General features: G+C 36.2%; 2 protein-coding genes across 3 annotated transcripts; one reads left to right on the plus strand and one right to left on the minus strand.

The window, feature by feature from the left end:
• Positions 1-9,322: 9,322 nt before the first annotated feature.
• On the minus strand, positions 9,323-12,139 carry LOC122007115 (uncharacterized protein At3g52155, chloroplastic-like). The gene is made up of 5 exons (XM_042562891.1): positions 11,827-12,139; positions 11,235-11,334; positions 10,834-11,013; positions 10,600-10,717; positions 9,323-9,656 (listed from the first exon to the last, which is right to left on the minus strand). Exons 1-5 carry the CDS (start codon positions 12,077-12,079, stop codon positions 9,600-9,602), a joined length of 708 nt encoding a protein of 235 aa, XP_042418825.1. The 5' UTR covers positions 12,080-12,139; the 3' UTR covers positions 9,323-9,599.
• A 1,569-nt stretch (positions 12,140-13,708) lies between these two features.
• On the plus strand, positions 13,709-18,476 carry LOC122007116 (non-structural maintenance of chromosomes element 4 homolog A-like). Of its 2 annotated transcripts, XM_042562893.1 has the most exons (7): positions 13,717-14,144; positions 14,228-14,308; positions 16,017-16,257; positions 16,406-16,496; positions 17,121-17,337; positions 17,425-17,516; positions 18,018-18,460. In XM_042562893.1, the coding sequence occupies exons 1-7, from the start codon at positions 13,964-13,966 to the stop codon at positions 18,258-18,260; spliced, it is 1,146 nt and encodes a 381-aa protein (XP_042418827.1). In that variant the 5' UTR covers positions 13,717-13,963; the 3' UTR covers positions 18,261-18,460. The 2 variants fall into 2 exon arrangements, with proteins under 2 accessions (XP_042418826.1, XP_042418827.1); XM_042562892.1 differs by having other exon boundaries at positions 13,709-14,144; positions 17,121-17,516; positions 18,018-18,476.
• Positions 18,477-22,064: the final 3,588 nt, after the last annotated feature.

Below are 22,064 nucleotides of genomic sequence, written 5' to 3' on the forward strand. Positions count from 1 at the left end.
TTTTTTTATAGTTACCTACTGATGCTTGATTGTATATGTATTATTAGCAATACTAAATAGATCCTCTTATGTATGTTAGTAGAAGAACTATGCATGATTACTTGCATGTTTAGATATGATTAAATCGAGTTTATCTATTTATCTAACTAAATGGACATGGACATTAGTGGTGATAGTATGGGATGGTTGTCCTGGGATGAGCTCCGGGGAGGACCTTTCCAAACATGAATGATAAGGGAATGTAGAATGGCTACGGATGAACGATTTACATTCTCCTAAGAGGTACCTCTTAACGGATCATGAATAAGGACCAAATGGATGGGCTCAATAAAGGTTGCTACAACTACCTCATGTTATTTTCTATTATGCCAAGTTGAAGTTCTATTGTGAATTGCCTCTGCTTACTACATTAAAGTTCTGACTTATGAATTGCTTTATGATATTATTCTTTAAGCTAAGTTGAGGTTCAATTGAGAATTTCTTCTTGTTTACTATGCTGAAGTCGGTTGTAAATTGCTTACTAGGCTTACTATGTTGAAGCTCTGCCCTATGAATTGCCTCATGATATTTTCCAAAATGCTATGTTGTAGTTTTATAGTGAAATTGTAATTTTTGTCTACTACGATGAGGTTTTGTTTTGGGAAATTCGTCATGACAATCTTGTACGATACATTGAAGTTCTTTTTACACGTGACCAAATTTAATGCTATCTGTTTATAACATCATTTAGACTTGCTCAAGCACTGATTTTGTTTTGTTACTCCTATCGCTGTATCTATTTATGGAATATACTTGATGAGTCTATTGGCTCACAACGTCCATGTTGCAGGTGGGGAAGGTAGCAATAAGAATGTGGGAGGGGTTGAGGAGGTGGAGTAACGGAGGATATGAGATAAAGTGCACAACACACTGTCCAGTGTTCGGGAACACTGGAGAACGTTATTCCCTTAAGTCTTTTGTATTGTCATGTATGAGTTGGAAAAAAAAATGAAAAGAATATTTTTTTGATTGCTTCCTTGGTACCTTTGGATTTGAGGTTTAATACAGTTGCTAGTTTTCCTTCTTCAAAAGTAATATGGGTGTTTCATGTTGTGGTGACATGAGTAAGAAGAATGAGATGTTTCATTATCATAGTTGATCTTAATGGTTTGTCAATATCATCAATGAAGTTCTGTAGCCAAATTTCGTAATTGGATGCTTCATAGCATATTATCAATTTTGCCTCCATAGTAGAAGTGGTTGCTAGTGACTGCTTGATACTCTTCTAAGATATAGTTCCTTCAGCGAGCATGAAAATGTAACATGAAGTGGACCTCCTGCTATTCAAGCATTCATCATAATCGGAGTTTGAATATTCAATCATCTTCAGGTGATCTAATCTCTGGCACATTAACATATGTCTTTTAGTTCTCTTCATATATTGCATCACTCTCTTTATTATTTTCTAGTTGGATTACTTACATATTTACCTAGCATCCTCACTATCAATGTTTATTTGATCGTGTACAAACTTGTGCATATATAAGATTTCCTACAACTGACGCATAAGGTAATTGTTTTATCTCCTTTATTTCAAGTTCAAGACGTGGACACTATTATAAACAGAATTGTCACCTTTAGATAGTGTCACTAGGTGCACAATTTTACATGTCATATCTCATAAGTACATTTTCAATATAAGCATGTTTTGAAAGTCCAAGACTGTCTAGGGGTAGTATTCAGTTAAAACCTAACCGAATTAACTAAAAATTGAATAAATCGATTTTGTTCAAATCAACTGAACCGACAGAATTTTTTAATAAAAATTGAACAAATCGAACTAATAAAATATCAATTAATTCAGTCAAAATTGAATTAACTAATTTTTTTACCAATAATGGATTTAATCAAAATTGAAATTGAATTTTTTTAACCATGATCTATTTAGGTCCATCGATAAAAAATTGTATGATTTTTTTTAAATTCATACAATTGCTAATAATTTATTTTTACAGCGATATTTGGGTTCATTTCATCCATAATTTATTATTTCTACATAACAATAAAGAATATTTTGAGAAATAAGAAAATATCGAAAAAAATATTACCGGACGATCAAGGAAAGCACAGGACATCTTTTGAGATGAGAGAATCATTAACAAGGTGACGAGGGGAGGATGAGATTTGAGAGAACAAGTGAGAATATGAAAAGAAGAATGTTAGGAAATAAAATAAAATTCCTTGGTGATAGCTTTATATAGGATTGTAAACTTATTTACATGTCAGTTGACGTATTTAGGGTAGTCTTTCTTCATATGATTTTTCTTCTTGCAGAAGAAATTAAATAAGTAGATTCCTTATCATGTTTCTTTTGCTTCTTATGGTCAAAATCTTTAGAGTCTGTAATTTGCTTTCCCTTTTCTTTATTGATCTTCTTTCTCTTCTTGCCTAAACCTTAAGAACTAGATGCTAGGTGAGCACTTTCAAGTGTCTCATGCCTTAGTCTCTCCTCCTCTTGCACGCATTGAACTATAAGCTCATTCAATGTCCACTTTTTCTTTTGAGTATTATAAAAAATCTTAAATGTAGTGAACTGTGCAAGCAGAAATACCAAGACAAAATGCACTAACATAGATTCAGATATATCGAGTTTTAATGCTTTCAGACTTGTGGTGATATTGAACATCTCCATAATATACTCATTGATGTTTCCTTTGTCACTATATCGCATAGTTACAAACTTTGAAAGAAGTATGATAGTTTCAACCTTTTTGTTTTCCATGAAATGGTCTGCTAATTGGCTAAGGAAACTCATAGCATCCTCTCCCTCAGTTATTTAGTCTTTAATTGGAGTTAAAATAAAAAGCCTCATGATACTTAGACACATTTAGTTCAATTGCTCCCATTTTTCAAATTCAATCCTCTGCTTTACAGTGCTAACACTAGTCTTGGGTGCAGGGTGATCATGTCTCAATGCATAGTCTAAGTTTATACAACCTAAGACTATGACTACGTACTCCTTCCACTCAACAAAATTATTAGTGTGAAAATGTTATTAATACTGGTAGTAACAGATTGCACTGAAACTAAAAACTGAAATTAATGTAAGCTCACAATTTAATTAAAGCTAAAAATGTGTATATAATTACAAGTAATAAATCATAAGATTATGCAAATACAATAAAATTTTAAGTGCATATAAATGAGCTCTTTATGAGATATCAAATACAACATTGTATTTTACTCTGTGAACTAAAATATAATTTGTCAGTGATACTTTATAATATAACTTAAACTTTAGTTGACAACACAATGAGCATTCATTTGGGTTGACTCATTGTGTGCATGATTCGACACTTTATATGAGTTATAAATGTTGGTGCAGCGGGGACCGGCAAGAGGGGGGTGAATTGCCTGTAAGTAAAAATAACCCTCCTTAAAGTTTTTCAACTCTTAAAATAAAGCAACAATAAGAAATTAACTGCAGAAATAAAAGAAGACAGAAATTAACCTGGCTACAGCCAAGTGAGTTGTTAATCCAGGGCAGTAAGAAAAGCGCAGTAAGAAAACTCCTTCTATGAAGGCGGAGAAGCCTTTTACACTTTGACAGCACAGTAGTTGCTAAGACAATGAGAGTACAAGAGTTGTTATTTCGTTCGTATTCGTTGTTCTCTAAAGCTGCCCGAGAGCCACCTTTATATAGGAGTTCTAGAGCTTATCGGATGACCTGATCTTCGGGATCAGGTTTTGACTCGAGAGGGATCGGTCGATCGATCCCCAGGTTCGGTCGACCGAACCTGCTGTACCTGCCCAGCTTTCCGTCCAGGTGCAGTCTCTGTTGATCGAGCTCAGGTTCGGTCGACCGATCCTTATGTTCGGTCGACCGATCGGCCAACGGTCTTCCTCTGCGCTGGCCCGATGAAAACGCTCGACTCAGTCTATGGATAAACTTGGGTTCGGTCGATCGATCATGAGGTTCGGTCGACCGATCACTTCACCGCTGGCAGATGTGTTGCTGACGTGTCACCAACTGCTGACTTCGGTTAATGAAGGGTTCGGTCGACCGATCAATAGGTTCGGTCGACCGAACCATTGACAAGTCAACTCTCAGTTGACTTGCTCCAGTTCGGCTCCTTGGGTGATTGCGGCCATCCGGAATAGGGCTCACCCGAACCCAGTTCCCGGCCTTCTCCTCGAGCAGGCTTCCGTCCGGCTTCTCATCCCTTGAACGCCGCGCACGTTCTTCTCGCTCCACCGGAGTACTCTTCCGCAGCTCTCTCGTCCTTCGGACGCACCGAGCCCGTCAGCTCCCTTCCCGTGCCGTCCTTCTCGCTAGCTGCGTCTTCCGCTCGACTTCCTGCGCTCCTAAGTTCCTACACACTCAGACACAGGGTTCAGATAAAACGCAGGACCTAACTAACTTGGTTGATCACATCAAAACTACCACGGGGTCCAACAATCTCCCCCTTTTTGATGTGCATCAACCCAAGTTCAAGTTAGGGTAAAACAGACACAAAAAGTAATTTTAAAGAAAATTACTAAACTCACAAGTATAGCATAAATTTTCAATAAATAAAATTGCAACATAGTTTAGAGAGACAAGAGATTTTTAATTTTCCTAACTCCCCCTAAACTTGTACTTTTCTCTCCCCCTTTGATCACAGCAAAAACGGGGAAGAAAGTTCTTAAGATAGAAAAACAAATTTCTAAGCAAAATAATTTCTTAGAATTTTCAAAAGGAATTTCTAAGTAAAAATGAAGAAACATTTTTAAAGCATTATTCAAGTGTTATGAGAATTTTTCTAAGTTAAAATATTTTTTCTAAGTTAAAAATTTCCAAAAATCCAAGACTTAGTAACGCCAATAAAAAAAATGTTTGTACACTTTCAAAGCATCTTAAGAAAATGTTTAATTTTCTTCTCTGAAAGCGCTAAGTCTAATATTTCAGCTAAGATCAAATATTACGATTTTTAAATTTCCATTTTAACTTTTCATAAGTTCTTAATTCACAGTTTTTTAGAATTATGGCAAAAAATATTAAGCATGCAAAAAATTGTACATTATCTATTGTTAGTTTGTCAAAATCTTTTAATTGACAAATTGTGTCTCTTAACTCAATATTCTTTAATAGTTTTTCAGTTTTTAATTTAAAATATTCTTTCGACGAAATAATTTGTAATTCACGAAAACCTTTCGACAATATTTCAATTGAAACAATTAATTTGCCAAGAGGTGGAGACCATACCTGACTTACATTGTCGGCGGTTGATTCTCCCCCTGTTGAGTTGTTTTCGTCTTCTAATGTTTCTCCCCCTTCATCGATGCTCATTTGTGATGAGCATTCTAGGTCTTCAAGTTGGAGTTCGGTTACTGGTTCTGTCTCGACACTTACCTCAGTTTCGGACTCTTCTGACGTCGGATCAGTGTCCATCGAGGAGTCGGATTCAACTTCAATTTGTTCTTCGTGGAGTTTTAAGAAATTTTCTCAAAGTTCTTTTGCGCTATTGTACTCTCCGACTTTGTCGAGATCTTCATTTGGTATTGTGGTTAGAAGATGAAATTCAGCCCATGCATTTGCCATAAGCTCGTCATGTTGCTTCTCGTTCCAGAGTATTTCTCGAGCTCTTCTCCGTTTGCTTTCCTTGGTGTTTCATAACCAGATTTCATTATTAAATAAATAGAAAAATCAGAGTTAAGGTATACCTCCATCTTTTGCTTCCATGAAGCAAACTCCCCCTCGAATGCAGGTGGGTAGTCACTGTCTCCGGCTCGTTGTGCGTCAGTCGGCGGTTAGTCCTTCTGAGCGGTCTGGCTCTGATACCACTTGTTGGTGCAGCGGGGACCGGCAAGAGGGGGGTGAATTGCCTGCAAGTAAAAATAACCCTCCTCAAAGCTTTTCAACTCTTAAAATAAAGCAACAATAAGAAATTAACTGCAGAAATAAAAGGAGACAGAAATTAACCTGGTTACAACCAAGTGGGTTGTTAATCCAGGGCAGTAAGAAAAGCGCAGTAAGAAAACTCCTTCTATGAAGGCAGAGAAGCCTTTTACACTTTGACAACACAGTAGTTGCTAAGAGAATGAGAGTACAAGAGTTGCTATTTCGTTCGTATTCGTTGTTCTCTAAAGCTACCCGAGAGCCACCTTTATATAGGGGTTCTAGAGCTTATCGGATGACCTGATCTTCGGGATCAGGTTTTGACTCGAGAGGGATCGGTCGATCGATCCCCAGGTTCGGTCGACCGAACCTACTGTCCAGGTGCAGTCTCTGTTGATCGAGCTCAGGTTCGGTCGATCGATCCTTGTGTTCGGTCGACCGATCGGCCAACGGTCTTCCTCTGCGCTGGCCCGATGAAAACGCTCGACTCAGTCTCTGGATAAACTTGGGTTCGGTCGATCGATCATGAGGTTCGGTCGACCGATCACTTCATCGCTGGCAGATGTGTTGCTGACGTGTCACCAACGGCTGGCTTCGGTTAATGAAGGGTTCGGTCGACCGATCAATAGGTTCGGTCGACCGAACCGTTGACAAGTCAACTCCCAGTTGACTTGCTCCGGTTCGGCTCCTTGGGTGATTGCGGCCATCCGGAATAAGGCTCACCCGAACCCAGTTCCCGTCCTTCTCCTCGAGCAGGCTTCCGTCCGACTTCTCGTCCCTCGAACGCCGCGCACGTTCTTCTCGCTCCACCGGAGTACTCTTCCGCAGCTCTCTCGTCCTTCGGACGCACCGAGCCCGTCGAGTCCCTTCCCGTGCCATTTTTCTCGCTAGCTGCGTCTTCCGCTCGACTTCCTGCTCTCCTAAGTTCCTGCACACTCAGAAACAGGGTTCAGATAAAACGCAGGACCTAATTAACTTGGTTGATTACATCAAAACTACCACGGGGTCCAACAATAAATTGTTCCATAGTTTACAACAACCTCAATCTGCCATGCAACATGCCTTCCTTTGGGCTGACATATTTTGTGTATGATTTGAACAAAATAAATTTTGTTCTATAGTTGTAGGCTATCCGTAAATATATATCTGACATAAAAGTAATTTTTCTTTGGGTCAATTACTCTTGGCATAGATATACATCTATCGACACAAGATGCACTAAACCTACCTAATGTGCATTCCTTTAAGCAGACACACTAGTTCAATTTAGTAGTATGTGTAGATAGATCCAAGAAACCCCTAGAAATTTTAATCAAACAGATAACCAAATAATCAACCTTAATAGCTCAAACTTAGGCTTATCAATTGATAAATACTTTACGACAATTGATTGGAATTACCCAATCAATTACCTTAATCGATTTGAAAGTCTACTGTAGTTGTAGGTTACCTGTAAACATATATAAAAGTAATTTTCCTTTGGACCAATTATTCTTAGCATAGATATATGTCTACCGAGACAAGATGTACTAAACCTACCTAATGTTCCTTCTTTTGAGCCGACACATTAGTTAAATTTAGTAGCACGTGTGTAGATAGACCCAAAAAAATCCTAAAAACTTTAATTGAATAGATTATCACTTAATCATCCTTGATATCTCAAAAATAACTTATGACAATCGATTGAAATTATCCAATAGATTACCGTAATCAATTTGAAAGTCTATTGTATGCGACTTTAGGGCCAGTAATCGATTGATGATTAGTTCTAATCGATTGGTAGTATTCAATCGATCTGTCAATCAATCTGAAAGTCTTATGTTCCTAATTTTAGTATTGACAATCAATTGGTGTAAATCGATTGACCACTTCAATCGATCAGGCTGATTGATTAAAACTATCCCATCGCGATTTGAGCCATAATTCATTAATTCAAATTCATAATCGATTGATAGCACCAATCGATTAGGCTGATCAATTCCAATCGATTTGTTACGATTTAAGGGAACTTGAATCAATTTGGCCAATCGATCAAAAATTGAATTTGTGTGACCCTTCAGTAGCAATTGATTGGTATTTGATGCCAATCAATTGCTAGAAGCATTCGAACTCAAATTCAACCTCAACCGTATCAATCTATTGCCATGCATAACAATTGATTGGCTGTAATTGATCGATTAGGTAAATCACTTCCCTTCAATTCTGTTTGCTATTTTAGGTTTGGTAATCAATTGCCCGACCAAGACAATCGATTACACCATCATAATTTGACCTAAAATTAGGTCTAACGCGGTGGTTTTTGACAAAGAAAGTGGCGGTTTATTGTTGTTTTTCGTGTTTTGTGCGAAAATCACATAAAAAAACTTGAAAACTCAAGTCTTTCCTAGGTTTTCTATTACAGTAATTCAACAATCAAACACTAGTAAAACTTAATCTAGCATGAAAGAAAAAGATTGACAAAAAACCTAAACTGTATAGTCATAGAAAACAATGAAACAGAGTCTTGTCTCTGATACCAATTGATAAAACTTGTATAACTTAGGTCACATAAATTCTAAGAACCATAATGAAATCGAAATAGAAAATACAACATATGAGCATGGATCTTGTTTCAATGAAACCATGGTATATCATATGAAAATCATTAACCAAAAACGTCAAAGAACCTGATTGAAATGTCATCCTTATCTTGTAGCATTGTCTGAGTATTCTTGAGGAAAAAGAAGTGGAAGCAATAGAAATGGTCTTTCAAGAGAGTTAGGGTTGTCGACGTCACTTAACTTTCATTAATGGGGAACAAAAGTTATATCAAGATGTCCCAATTCCTTTGGGGTCTCTCCTTTATGTAGACAACTTCTATATGTTGTTGATGATAATGAATCAAGCTCAAGGCTTCTACATAATAAACTCATATCTAATAACCCAAAATCCAATAACTTCAAGTTAAATCACTTAAATAGATTCAGCTCGTATTTATATTCACAACTTACAATCATGCCCACCAAAAGGGATAATAATATTCAACACAATTCCATAGCTAGCTCAATCATGCCCACCAAAAGGGATAATAATATTCAACACACAATTCCATAGCTAGTTTAGTTGAAATTTCACGTTCAAGCCAGACTGCAAGGCAATCGTAGAGGGATTCATTCACTTCTCAAACAAACACGGATCGATTTGAATACAAACTCTAATTCTCTTTACTTAGGGATGGATCCAAGAAATAGAGGTGAACTGTGCTTTGATTGTGGAAGAAGTGGGCTAAACAAAATGAACAAAGAGAGAAAAAAAGAATACATCAATTCTCCATGCTACCAAATTGTAAATTGTAATAAAATAGCTATATAAGTTTTTCTGGACTTGCCAGAACCCAGGGCAGTCTAATCATAGATTCATCTCTCTTTACCAAGTATTCAATAGGGTGTTCACCAACAATAAAAATTATAAGTTCAATAGCAGTACTACAACAAGGTCATAAGAATTTTACTTAACTGGTTAAATAATTTCCTCAAACTTTTTACAACAAGCATACAATCTTCTTGTCCTGGTTTTTGCTACAAGGCTCAACAATAGCATATATGAAAACATAGCACATCAGAATATTTCATATCAGGTTTCATTTTCAAGATGAAGCCCTCAGTGGAGAAGTGCAACAACAAATTGCTCTCACTGATAACTGCCGAGAAAGATGAATGGGTTCGAGTTTCACTAAACAGGATTCTCTGTGGTGTCCGTGAATTTAAGGTGTCACCACTTCATGTAGCCTCCACCCCCCCAGGCCAGCTTGTGCAAAAGCCTGCAATTGGAGACCAAGAACAAGTTAGTTTAGTTGGGGCAAGAGTTTCATCAAAGTCAAATATATGTGGATCTTACTCTAGTCTTAATGAGTTTAAGATTTCATAGAGTTCAGAAAACTTTTAATGGTGACTCTTTTAAAGAAAAAAAAAAAAAAACTGGAACCACATTTTGTTGCATTCGTCTGCTAGATGATCAAAATGAGAATAAATTAGTTACTTGAGCTACGAAGGATTAATCTACCAATATTGCATTCAGGTATGCAAATTCCACAGTTGCATCATTAGAGAACAATTTCAGAGAGAAGTGATATTAACAATAACAATGCCTTCATATCACTACTTTTGGCTTTTGTATATAGTGAAAATGCAAGAAATAAATGAATAAATCTAAGATCAAACAAAAAGTATTCCAAATGATGCTTATATATCTATCTATTGAGGAGAGTGACTCCAACTCTTTTATTTCTATATCATAACGAAAAAAGGGAGGTTGCAGAGTAATAAGTTAATCCTATTCCAGGTATTAGCGGCCAACAGGCATAAGCTAAACAAGTAACACATGCAGCAATGGACACAACATTGAATGTTGCAAACATTTTCTTCACATTGTAACATAATATATATTTCTGCATTTTTTTTTGCAGATTAGCAACAAAAAAATCTAATGTTTCGACTTTCTTTTAAATGTTCAGTCAAATTTCAACCAAAACATTTTCTATTTCAAACAAGAACAAGGATGTAGAAAGAAATCATTAGTGCTTGCTATGTTTTATCAAACTGAGGTAATATGAAAAGCGTTGTAAATATGTCTCTAAATCGATTTTGAAGATGTTATTGCAAAATTTTCTTTGACCACCCTTTCCCATCCACACTTTTACCACTAATTGATTCTGCTTGTCAAACTAGATAATAGAAATGTCTCATTTGAGAGATGAAGCAAACCTCCTCCCATGATTTTCCCTTAGATTCAAGTAAAGCTGCATTGCAAGTCTTAAGTTCTACCACTGCACCAGAGAATATTGATGCTGCTTCCTCCCAGCCTCTATTGTGCCCCATGCACCTGTAGGCTGACCCAAATGATGAGAATCTTGCAGTACAAGGTTTGGAAAGATAATTAAGTTAACAACAACGCATGCAATGTTGCTTGATGAAGTCCATATAAACAATCTGACTTACATCACTGTAAGGATCTCATCCCTTGAATATTCACAAATAGCCTTCTGAAGGTGCTCCGCTGTCTGGCCGTCCATAGCTGCTATAGGATAAAAGCTTGGCATGAAATATACCTCTGCTTCAGAGAATCCCTGTGCATTCTCTTGCATGATTTGAAGAGTTTCCTTTGTTCTGGCAGCATCACTGGAAAAGCATAAAGCATAACATATCAAATAGAGCTCCCGGAAATAATTGAAATAAAGAGCCAAATGACAATAAACCACATAACAGGTGAATAACAAAACATGCATTTACAAGAATGATGAACATCTATTGCGGCCCTTAAATATTTGTTGAAGTTGACACAATGCTTTTGATTAAAAAGAGGCATTTAATTCCAAGTGCACACAGAAATCAATGGAAACCTTGACAGAATGAGCTCAGGTATCCAGCCCATCTGCTGAAGCTTGTTGGAGATGCTTATTGCATCATTTCTGCCTGCTTTACTCAATGGGCGATCATGATCTGTATGAAATATGCAAGAAATTGGCATAGTAAGATCTCATAAAAACTAAAAGAAAAATCAAAAGGAACTTCCAAAGTACAGTCATAGATAATCCCCTATTGGTGTAGGAAACAACAATTGAAGTGCAAGTTCTCCAGTTGGGTAAATGACCAATCCCTATAAGGCTATAAACAATTATTCATGGATCGTCTTCTGCATTATATCTCCAAGTTGTTCTAACCGTTTTAAACAGCTATTAACCGTGCCAGATTGAAAAATACATGGAGTAAGTCGTTTTGAACTCCAAAGTCGAGTTTTTGCAACATCTGCAATATTTAGATTCCAATTACCTCGATAGAAAGGGAATAAGGATCAGCAGACAAAAGAAACCGCACCAAATGAATAAATTATGGAGGCTATTTGTTTCAGATCCCAGATTCCAGTCCAGGGTTAAGCTAGATAAGCAAATCGGAGGCAGAGAACAGAGGAAAAGGGAGGGTTTCAATTGGAACCTTTAGTGAGCCGGTCGCTGAGCCTGCTCGCAGCGTGACGGAGGAGAATAAGCCGGCGGCGGAGGGAGAGTGGCAACGCGGAGGGCTGGTCCGAGACTTCCGGCACGGCAGTGGAAACGGAGAGACACTGGGTCCGGCGAGCTGTGTGATTTGGAGAAGGGGAAAACAGTGAGGGAGCTGGAGCGCCACCGCTACATACGCCACCGCCGCCGCTGTGGCAGTAGAGAGGCCTGCTCCCTCTCATCGTTATCATCGAGCCGGCAAAAATGAAACGAGCGAAGCGAAGGAAAACGTCAAAAATGGGAATCGGAAGAAAGATTACCTTTCTTGTTAGCGGAGAGTTTTGGACCTGTGTTTACCAGAGCAAATGGTGATAATCGGTCCCGATTAAATACAGGCCGCTAAATTACAAAGACATTTTAGGGCTAACACAATAGAGTCAATGGTGATAATCGGTCCTGATTAAATATAGACATCTAAATTACAAGAATATTTTACCCTAATATAACAGTCTTGTGTTTACCAGCTGATGGAGAGAGGAGAAAAAGGGAGATTTTGCACTATTTGTTTACCTCATAATTTAGCAATGGAAAGGGAGGAGATAAGAGCGTAAAAATATAAAATTATCCTTTATTTCCTCATATCTACTCAACTCATTAGGAAGGTAAATGAATTGAACATTTAATAATAAATTTTATATTTAATTTGGTAAGAATTTATTTATATTTATTTAATAAAAAAATAAATTAAATCAATAAATTTGAACAACTCATTAAATTAAATAAGCAAACTTAAGTATATATATTCAACTTGTTAATATTTATGAATTATATTTGTGAACAATATCTGCAAATAATTTTCATGAACAAAATTTATAAATCTTATTCATCAGTAATTTTTTTTATTAATATGCTAAATAAATAAAAAAATCTTCTAAAAATTAACAAATAAGTTTATGTTATCAAACTCAATAAACAACCAAATAATTTTAAAATGTAAAAGTTTCAAATATTAAATAAGTTTGAATTGAGAGCTCAATGACATTTAGACAGACGAACCAAAGTCAAGTCAAGCTCAAGTTCATAAAAAATAATCAAACTAAATTTGAATATTTATTTCAACAATTTAGTTTATTTTAGATTTGACTTAGACTTGATTAACTTATCAAATAAGATTGAATATCATAAAACAAAACTTGATTCGGTTTGGTTCTTTTACAATCCCACCGTTCACTATAAGCATTTGGTATTTGGTTTGATTAAAATTTATTTATGTTTATTCAATATATGTAAAATTAATTAAATAGATAATTTTAAGCACATATGTATTCAATTTGTTAGGGTTCATAAACAAAAAAATTATAAATAATATTCACAGACAATTTTTTAAACTATATTTATCAATAAAGCCCCTTAATAGATAAATAAGTTCTCAAAATGAACCAATAAACTTATAATATCAACTTCACTAACCAACTTAAATAAAGTTAACAATGTAAAAATTTTAAATAATCAAATAAATTTAAAATTAGAGTTCCATAACATCTAAACAAACTAAGCTCAAATCAAATTTGAATCCAACTCAAACTCATAAAAAATGCATCAAGACAAACTTGAACAAACTATTTTACTAACTTGATTAATTTTAGTCTCAGCTATATTAGTTTGATTTGAACAACATAAAACTCGGCTCCTTTACAATCTTACTAGTATAAAAGTGCTTGTTTATCACTATAAGACCCTCAAATTATGGACAAATCACTGATCAATCACCCAAGTCTCCAATAGATGAAATTTGGAGAGAAATTACATTTAAGTAGTGGGATTCAAATTGCTCTCCTTGGCGCTGGTAGATGCCGCAGGAGTAAACACGCCCTTACATGATGACGGCCAAGTAAACAGACTGCAGGTTACGATCTGTCGGTCTCTCTCCTTCGCGAGGGCGAGGAAGGGCGTTGAGAAGGCGCAGCGTGTGAGCGTGGGACGGGTCATAAGAATTCATCCGCCGCGCTTTATCTGCTCTCACCCGATTCCGCTCCCTCAAAACCCTACCGCTTCCGCGTCTCCTCGATCGCTGTTTCCCCTCGTCTATTGAGATTCCGTCGATCCCCTTCCGTCACTAGGCCGGGCGTTTCACCATGGTGAGGCCCACGAAGCAGCCGGATCCTGCTAACAAAAGAGGCGGGCCGGCGGAGTGCGGCCGAGCAGAAAACGGTCGGGAGGAAGGCGATGCTGGAGTCGCTTCGTCAGCTCAGCAAGGAACGGCGGACCGTCGGGTTCTTCGATCCCGTTATTTGGCGGTGAAGCACCTGATCAGCGGTTGGTATTTCATTGATTTCAAAGGACGGTGTCGTTCTCCGGCTGATTAGGGTTTTCTTCACTCTGGGCCGTATGGTTCACAGATAAAAGAGATGACATTGCGGGAGTCGATTCTGGAAATTTCAACTCAATCATCACGGAGGTTGAAAGCTTGCACGAACTCGGTATGAATAAGACATAAATCATGCGACATCTCTTCTCTTGTCGACGTCTATTTTTGAATTCCATGGCAGAGCAAACCCACTTCAATCCATTTCTCTTTTTTCCACACGGAATTGTTTGTTCCAACTTCCTACCAGACGGAATGCTACTACGCTCACATGGTTATGATCCAGTGAGCGTTGTAGTTGCTCATGTTTGAGCAGCCGTATCGACTAACACGTAATAAATGGTTACTTTTTATCGTTCAGGTGTTCTCATTGTTCTTGAATGTTATACGTGCTGCTGTCTGAGAGAATTCTGATATACTTGAATTGTACCTACATGTTCATCGCCGTTGACATTTCCTTCTCAGTTTGCCTAAACAATGTAATCAAGATAGCATTGACATCTTCTTCTCTATTTTAGTTCTACCTAATGATGCCCAGTTTACTCCAGAGGGGATCGCTGAAGGGACGTTTTGCATGGGAATCAAGACACCTTCCTTCAGTTATTAAGCATAGAATTATCTGAAGAATAGATTGCCAATCCATTCATAGATTAATTTGTAGCCAAAATTTCATCAGCTTAAAATGTGGTGAAAAGGCACTTTCCTTTATTTTGAGCAATCTTCTCCTCTAGAACACCTTTCAAGCATTGCACTCACCTTCCTGAGCACCTTTCAAGCACCACCCTTCACCCTTGCCCATGGTTGGCTGCTAGTTCGTGGCCTGCTCGAGGGCTCATTGGTTACTGGCTGTGAGCTTGCCTATCTCCTAGCTGCAAACTCGTAGCTTGCGCATGAGCCTGTTAGCCTCCTAACCATGAGCTTGTCAGTTGCCTATTAGCCCACTGACTGCAATTAGAGTTTGCTCCACAGCGTGGATCAAACTCGTTTTTCTACTAAACTAGATGCGTATATATTTTTCTTTCCCTTTCTCTTCCACAAGGGATCTTTATTCCTACGGATGGTGCATCCTTTTATTATCTGTCATTCAGAGTAAAGTGCGGCGGATAAGTCAAACAAAAATAGATAAAATGAATTCAATTCTGCCTAAGTACATAACATAAAGAAATACGACATAAACAAGACAATAGAATTCGACTTAAATTATTTCATTTCCCTTTTATTTTCTTTTCTCCAAATAAACATAACACTACCTTTTCTTGTTGGAGCAAAAGATGATAACGCTCCCCTCAGCCTCCTAGCTAGATACAGGTAGGTAAATCACGGAGGACATTTTTGCCTTAGCACAATGACCCTTTGCATGGGGGAGATCAAGTAGACATTTTGCACCCGCTTGGACCTATTGGAGCAACCACCTATACAGTTACCAATTGTGTCAATCTGTGGGGGCCAACACTACCTTTTCTTGTTCCTTAAGCTAGCAGTAATTTAGATGTATGCACATATAGTAAAAAATTCAATTATTCTTTGCCTGTACAATCAACAAATTTTTATGGGTGATTATGAGTTTGATTGTACTTAAGGTTGATAGTTTGTTCCGTGTCTAAATTTTACTCCAGTATCAAAATAGTATGTAATCGTAAAATTTTCCACAATCACTTTTATCTTTCTTGCTGGTGTAAATTCTTTTCTTATGACACAAAAAAACATCGTCATATTCTTAAATTTTGCAGCCCCCTTTTGCTTTTTAACTTACCTAAAACAAATATTTTTTCAGCAAAAATTAAAGAGAATTTATTAATTTTCCTCTCATGCATATAATCCAGTCCAGAAGCCTAGGGAGCAGGTGGCAGATGCAGAAGCTCTTTTAGACATTGCCAACACCTTGGTAACATCTGTTAAGTCTCAAGCAAATGAAGGAATAACCCCTTCAGATTTCGTAAATGCTCTTCTAAAGAAACATGGAGAAGTAAATGGAGGAGAAAGCACTGGAAATACTATCCACTGGTCAAATCTTGGCTGTAATGTTGCCTATATTTTCAGGAATGCCTCTGGATGTTCTACAATGTATGGTTCTTGTAAAGTAGTATTTTGGGTTGATTCAATAATTTTGTCCTCTTATTTTCAGGAATGCCTCTTGATTTGCAATGAACTTTATGTTGTTGATAAGCTGAAATCTTTTCTTTGCCATTCTTATGTGTTATTATATTACCAGGATTGGTCCAATGGGGAATGAGTTGAAGCAGCGCAAGGCGGTTGTTCAGAGAAAGCGAACAAGACCAACTGAAAGTCGTCAGCCAGAAGAGGTTAGGATGACTTATTTTTGTTTACCTATTTTAGTTAGGATAATTCTTCATTTTTATTTAAGTGCATAAAGTGTCCAAACTCCAAAGTTCATTTATCCTTCTCAGTACAATATTTTCCAGCAACATTTCTGCCCATAGTGTTGGTGAAATGTGCTGTAATAAACTAATAAAGGTTCACCTTATTGTTTCTCTGAGAATTACACTGAACTATCAGAATATAAATATCTTTATCCTCCAATCATTTACTATCCATTTTTAACACTTGCATCAATGCCATATAATTTCTGATTCATATCCTTCATAATTAGTTGCACTTGTTTAGCATGTTGCATGCAAAGCTGTTTTATAAACGAGGGACCTCTCCTTGTTTATATCCTTAATATCCTTGCATCCTAAGTGTTCTATGAGAAACCTTTTTGTGATATCTGGAACCCGTGCTACCTACTTCTGTGCTTCTAGAATGAGTATGCACGGAGATATTATTGTATGCCTACTGGCAAAAGTTCCTGAATTGTTGCATTGCTATTCTATGATATATAGCATACCGAGTGATGCAAGGTGCTACGCTGCTACTAGTAGCTGTTGTCTTTGACATTCCTTATCCTCTGTTCTGTTGATATGTAGCTTGCAGATACTGGAACTGAGGTTAAAACTGATACCGACAAAAACATGTCGACCATGTTTGACATCCTAAGGAGAAAGAAAAGTGTAAAGCTGGAAAACTTGGTGCTGAATAGAGAATCATTTGCACAGACTGTAGAAAATATATTCGCTTTGTCATTTCTGGTAAAAGAGGGAAGAGCAGAGATGACTGTGAATAGCAACGGCCAACATATTATTTGTAGGCTTTTCTTTGGTGTTTCAGTATTTCTATTGGTCTTTTTTATCCTCTGTGGTGCTTCTCATGTGCTTCCCCTTCTTTCATCAGCTCCAAGAAATGCCCCCGCAGCCTCTGCAGTTGCATCAGGTGAAGTCTCATACAGTCATTTTGTATTCAGATTTGACTTCAAGGACTGGAAGGTATGCGATCATATAACATCTGCAACTTTCTTCTCTGTTGCTTTGAATATATTTTTTAAATCCTATCTCTCTAGCAAAACAAAATCTTTTATATTAAAACAGTAAGCACAACAAATTTCTTCAATTAATATTTGACCATGATCAAATTACACCATCTAATTCTTGATGTTTGTGTATAATCAAATATTCATAGAATAAAAGAAAGTGATTGTTATGGTAAGCGTACGCCGTCAAAATTGCACCTTTTATTCTCGATGTATGTTCACTCTTCTCGTTTTCAAAGAAGAAAAGCCATATGCCATCGTGTACAGCTTCAAAGAGGAATTCTTCCACAGAGAACTTTTATTGACTGTGAGATGTTACGTCAATAAACAAATAATAGTTTAAACTAGCTGTGCCGGTAGTACACGTCTAAAGATTTTCTGGTCTGTTTTTTTTCTTATTTATTTATTCACAAGTCTGGTTGCATATTAAGTTGTTTGAATACTTATTTTCTTGCAGCTGATGATTGACAATGTTGCCGTCGGGAAAGAGCTGATGCCACACAGAAACAACAACATTGGTGGTGGTGCAAGTACATCCAACTCTAACAATGCTGGTGAGGAATCACAAGCCCCTGCAACACCAATCAAAAAGCTGACTAGAAATCGGGGATTGATCATACAAGAAGCCTCCATTGTCGATGAATCACTAGAAACTGCTACTGCAACAAAAAATGGCAAGAGAAAACATTTATTTCTATAGAGATATCTACTGATGGGGAGTAGCTTATACTAACTAGAACTGCATGAATTGGACCTACTCCTAATTTAGACTAACCAGAACTTCTTCAGGTGATTAACCTAGATATCCAGAATGTTTTTATGTTGGGTGTTATTGCTCTGAAACTGGATATCATCTACACACACACGTTGCACATCCCGTGTGCATTTTATTTTATTTTATTTTTTGGATTTGATTTTTTTGTTTTTGTTTTTTGCGCTTAATACTATAACCATTTTAGAGGTTTCCCTTTATCCGTGTCAACAAACAATTTGAAATAGCTCGATTTTTTTTAAAACATGTCCGAGTTAAATAGTAATGATTTGATGTACTTTTTACATTATATTATTTCGGAAATATAAGGACTCAACCGTATGGATACGTAAAATATAGAATTTTTAATCCTAGTAGAAAAATGAGGGAAACAGATATTCAATTTAAAGTGAGTAAACAAAATTTCATACTCGATCTTATAGATACATATAGAATTATGTGGAAAGTTGAATTCGATGAAAGTTTTATGTATAACTTAGAGGAAGATCTTTCATATTTTTTTAGATCCACCTTATAATATGGGGTCAAAAAGTAATTTGTTTTTAGTTCTTATAAAAAGAAAATTGATTCTTGAATCTCTATCATGCCCTTCAATATATATAAATATTTTATCTTGTATACATGTTCGGTGCACATTCTTGGGCATCCTTTACATATTCGAGCGCTTGGATGGTCTCTTAGATGTCCTAATTCTTAAAAGTGAATCAAGATGCTTGGGAGGGGCTCCAGACGTTTGGACATATGAGAGTTGTCTATGAGTATGTATTAGATGCCCCGATTCTTAAAAGTGAATCAGGACGCTTGAGAGGGGCTCTGGATGTCTGGACATATCAGGATCGTCCAGAAGTATGCATCGAACAGATGTGTAGGATATATACATATATATAAGTTATTAGGGTAAGTCAGCGAAGTGCATGTATAGATCCATCGATCCATCTTAACCACTATCGTTTTTGAGTTTAATACCCATTAAGAAAAAAATCTTTCATAATACGTTAACGTAGCTAAATTTCAAAGTCTTGATATTTGATTTGGCATTGAAAGGCATAACTATAACACTGCCTCCAGCGGTAAGTACTCATATTTTAATTAGATTAAATGTTTAAGTGCACTCAAATTTGGGATTGTCCAAAAGGTTTACTGAACTTTGGGATTGACCAAAAGATGTATTTTAGTTCATTTTACTCCTATGTCAAACATGATTTCTTCTTCTCCTCTTTCCTCTTTACGCAATAATATTTGTAATGTTGGTGTTTAAAAATAGCATTATTGTAATGTTAGTGTTTAAAAACTAATATCATCGTGGTGTTGGTGTGTTAAGTTGTAATGTTAATTTTTTAAAAATAGTAAAAAAGGATATACTTGAACTTTGGAGCACTCCAAAAATTCACAGGAGTCAAAATGAGTTCAATCGAAACTTTCTAGGTCCATTAATGAATCAAAATTTAATGATGGACCTAGAAGATTTGAATTTTTGAAAAGTGGACATGTAATAAGAGAATAGTGTAGTGAAAGTCTTTATGGTGTCCATGACTTATTTTGACATCCTTTTGATAAGTTATGTGTATGTATCAATTATTTTTAGGGCTGTAAATGAACAAAGTATTTGTGAACAAGCTTAGTGTTCGGCTTGGTAAAAACTTATTTATGTTCGTTCAATATACATAATTTTAATTAAACAAATAAGCTTGAACAACCCGTTAAACTAAATAAATAAACTTGAACACATATGTGTTCGTCTCATTAACGTTCATGAACAATGTTTACGAATCATATTCATTAATAAAACTCTTTTCAATATGTTAAATAAATAGTAAAATAAACAATAAGTTTAAATTATCAAGCTCAATAACCAATCAAACATCTAAAAGTTTCAAACAATCAAACAAACTTGAATTGAGAGCTCGATAACATCTAAACGAAACAAGCTTGAACCAAACATGAATTGAGAGCTCGATAACATCTAAACAAGCCAAGCTCATAAAAAATAAACTAAGCTGAACTTGAACAATCATTTCAAAAGTTTGGTTCATTTTAAGCTCAGCTCGGCTCGGTTACCTTATCAAACAAGCTTGAACACCCCAAAGTTCGGCTCGGCTTGGCTCGTTTACAACTCTAATTGTTTTAAAGTTATAAACTTTGAAACTTTCTGATCACTTTTGTTAATGACTTAAGTTGAATTCTCTGGACATATATAGACTTCGGGATACTTTAGAAACATGTAGCACTTGGAAGAAATCCAATTGGAGTTCTCTAGATCCATCCAAGAGTTTCGATCGAAATTAATTAATGGACTTAAGAGATTTGAATTTCTGAAAAGTTAACATGTATTGGAAGAGGATAGTGCAGTAAAGGTATGCATGATGTTTATGTCTGATTTTGACATCTCTACGATAAGTTATGCGTATGTATATCAATTACTATTTTCATAGGCCATAACTTTTGATTCGAGTTTCAAAATGAGGTATAATTTTTTTTTGAATCGAAGCTCTGGATGAAACCCATAACGACTCAGTTTTAAGTCTAAAAAATATCGTTTAAAGTTTTTTCAGATCCATCAAGGGATTTCGGTCAAAATCCATTGATGAACCTAGAGAATCTAATTGGACACATTCCAAGTGCTATCGGTTTCTGAAGTGCCTCGGAGTCTATATGTGTCTAAAAAAAAATCAACTTGGAGTTGTTAATAGTAGTGATTAGAAGGTTTACAAAGTTTATGACTTTAAGATAATTAACACATACATAGAATTTATCGTAGGGATGTCAGAATTATACATAAACATCATAAATACTTTCATTGCACCACCCTCTTTCATTACATGTCAGCTTCTCAAAAATTCAAATCTATTATATTTATCAATATGTTTCAGTCAAAATTCATTGATGAACTTAGATAACTTTGATAACTCATTTCAACTTCGATATATTTTTTCAGAGTTTCGGAGTCTAAATATGATACTTTAGAGTTCAAATATTTTATTCTTTACTATTTTTAAAAAATTAACATCACAGCTTGACATACCATTATCGTAGTGTTGTTTATTTTTAAACACCATTATTAATATAATGTTGATTTTTAAAAACAAACACACAGTGGTAATTGAATGTGAAAAAAGAAAAAAAAAATATTTGATTTAAAAATAAAAGGGAAGAAAGGAAAATTATTGCAGGCAAAGTAGGGATTCACTGAAAGAAGTATCAAAGGGTAAAAAACAAAAGTGCCCCACTTAGGCAATCCCAAATTTTGGAGGCGTTTTTGATAGAACTTCCTTATTTTTAGCTAATTTGATAGTCTATTATAATTTTTCTATGATAAAAGATAAAATCATTCGTCGTCAGCGCCTCCGTCACACTCGACCTCAGGTCATTACAAGAAAAGTAAGTCATGACAATCGAGAGACTAAATGATGGTAGGATGAGTTACACAGGATCTAGAGATTTACATCTACGATGAGATTGTGGAACAAATGATGATAAGATGAGTTACACATGATCCAAAGATTTTAATCGAGTTGATTCCACAACCTCATGTGACAAGGGTCGTCTAAAATAACTTTCCTGCACACTTGCGTACCGGCTGCTTCTTCCTTCCCATTTTCTACTGGAACAATAACGAAGAAAAGGGGGCCAAACAAAGTCAGAGTCAAAGTGAGACTCTTCCCCATTCCGATCTCCATTAAAGAATAATGGCTTCCCTCTTGCTGTGAGATACTTCAGAGCAACTAGATCTCT

Source organism: Zingiber officinale, chromosome 7B, assembly GCF_018446385.1.
Source record: "Zingiber officinale cultivar Zhangliang chromosome 7B, Zo_v1.1, whole genome shotgun sequence".
Classification (NCBI taxonomy): Eukaryota; Viridiplantae; Streptophyta; class Magnoliopsida; order Zingiberales; family Zingiberaceae; genus Zingiber; species Zingiber officinale.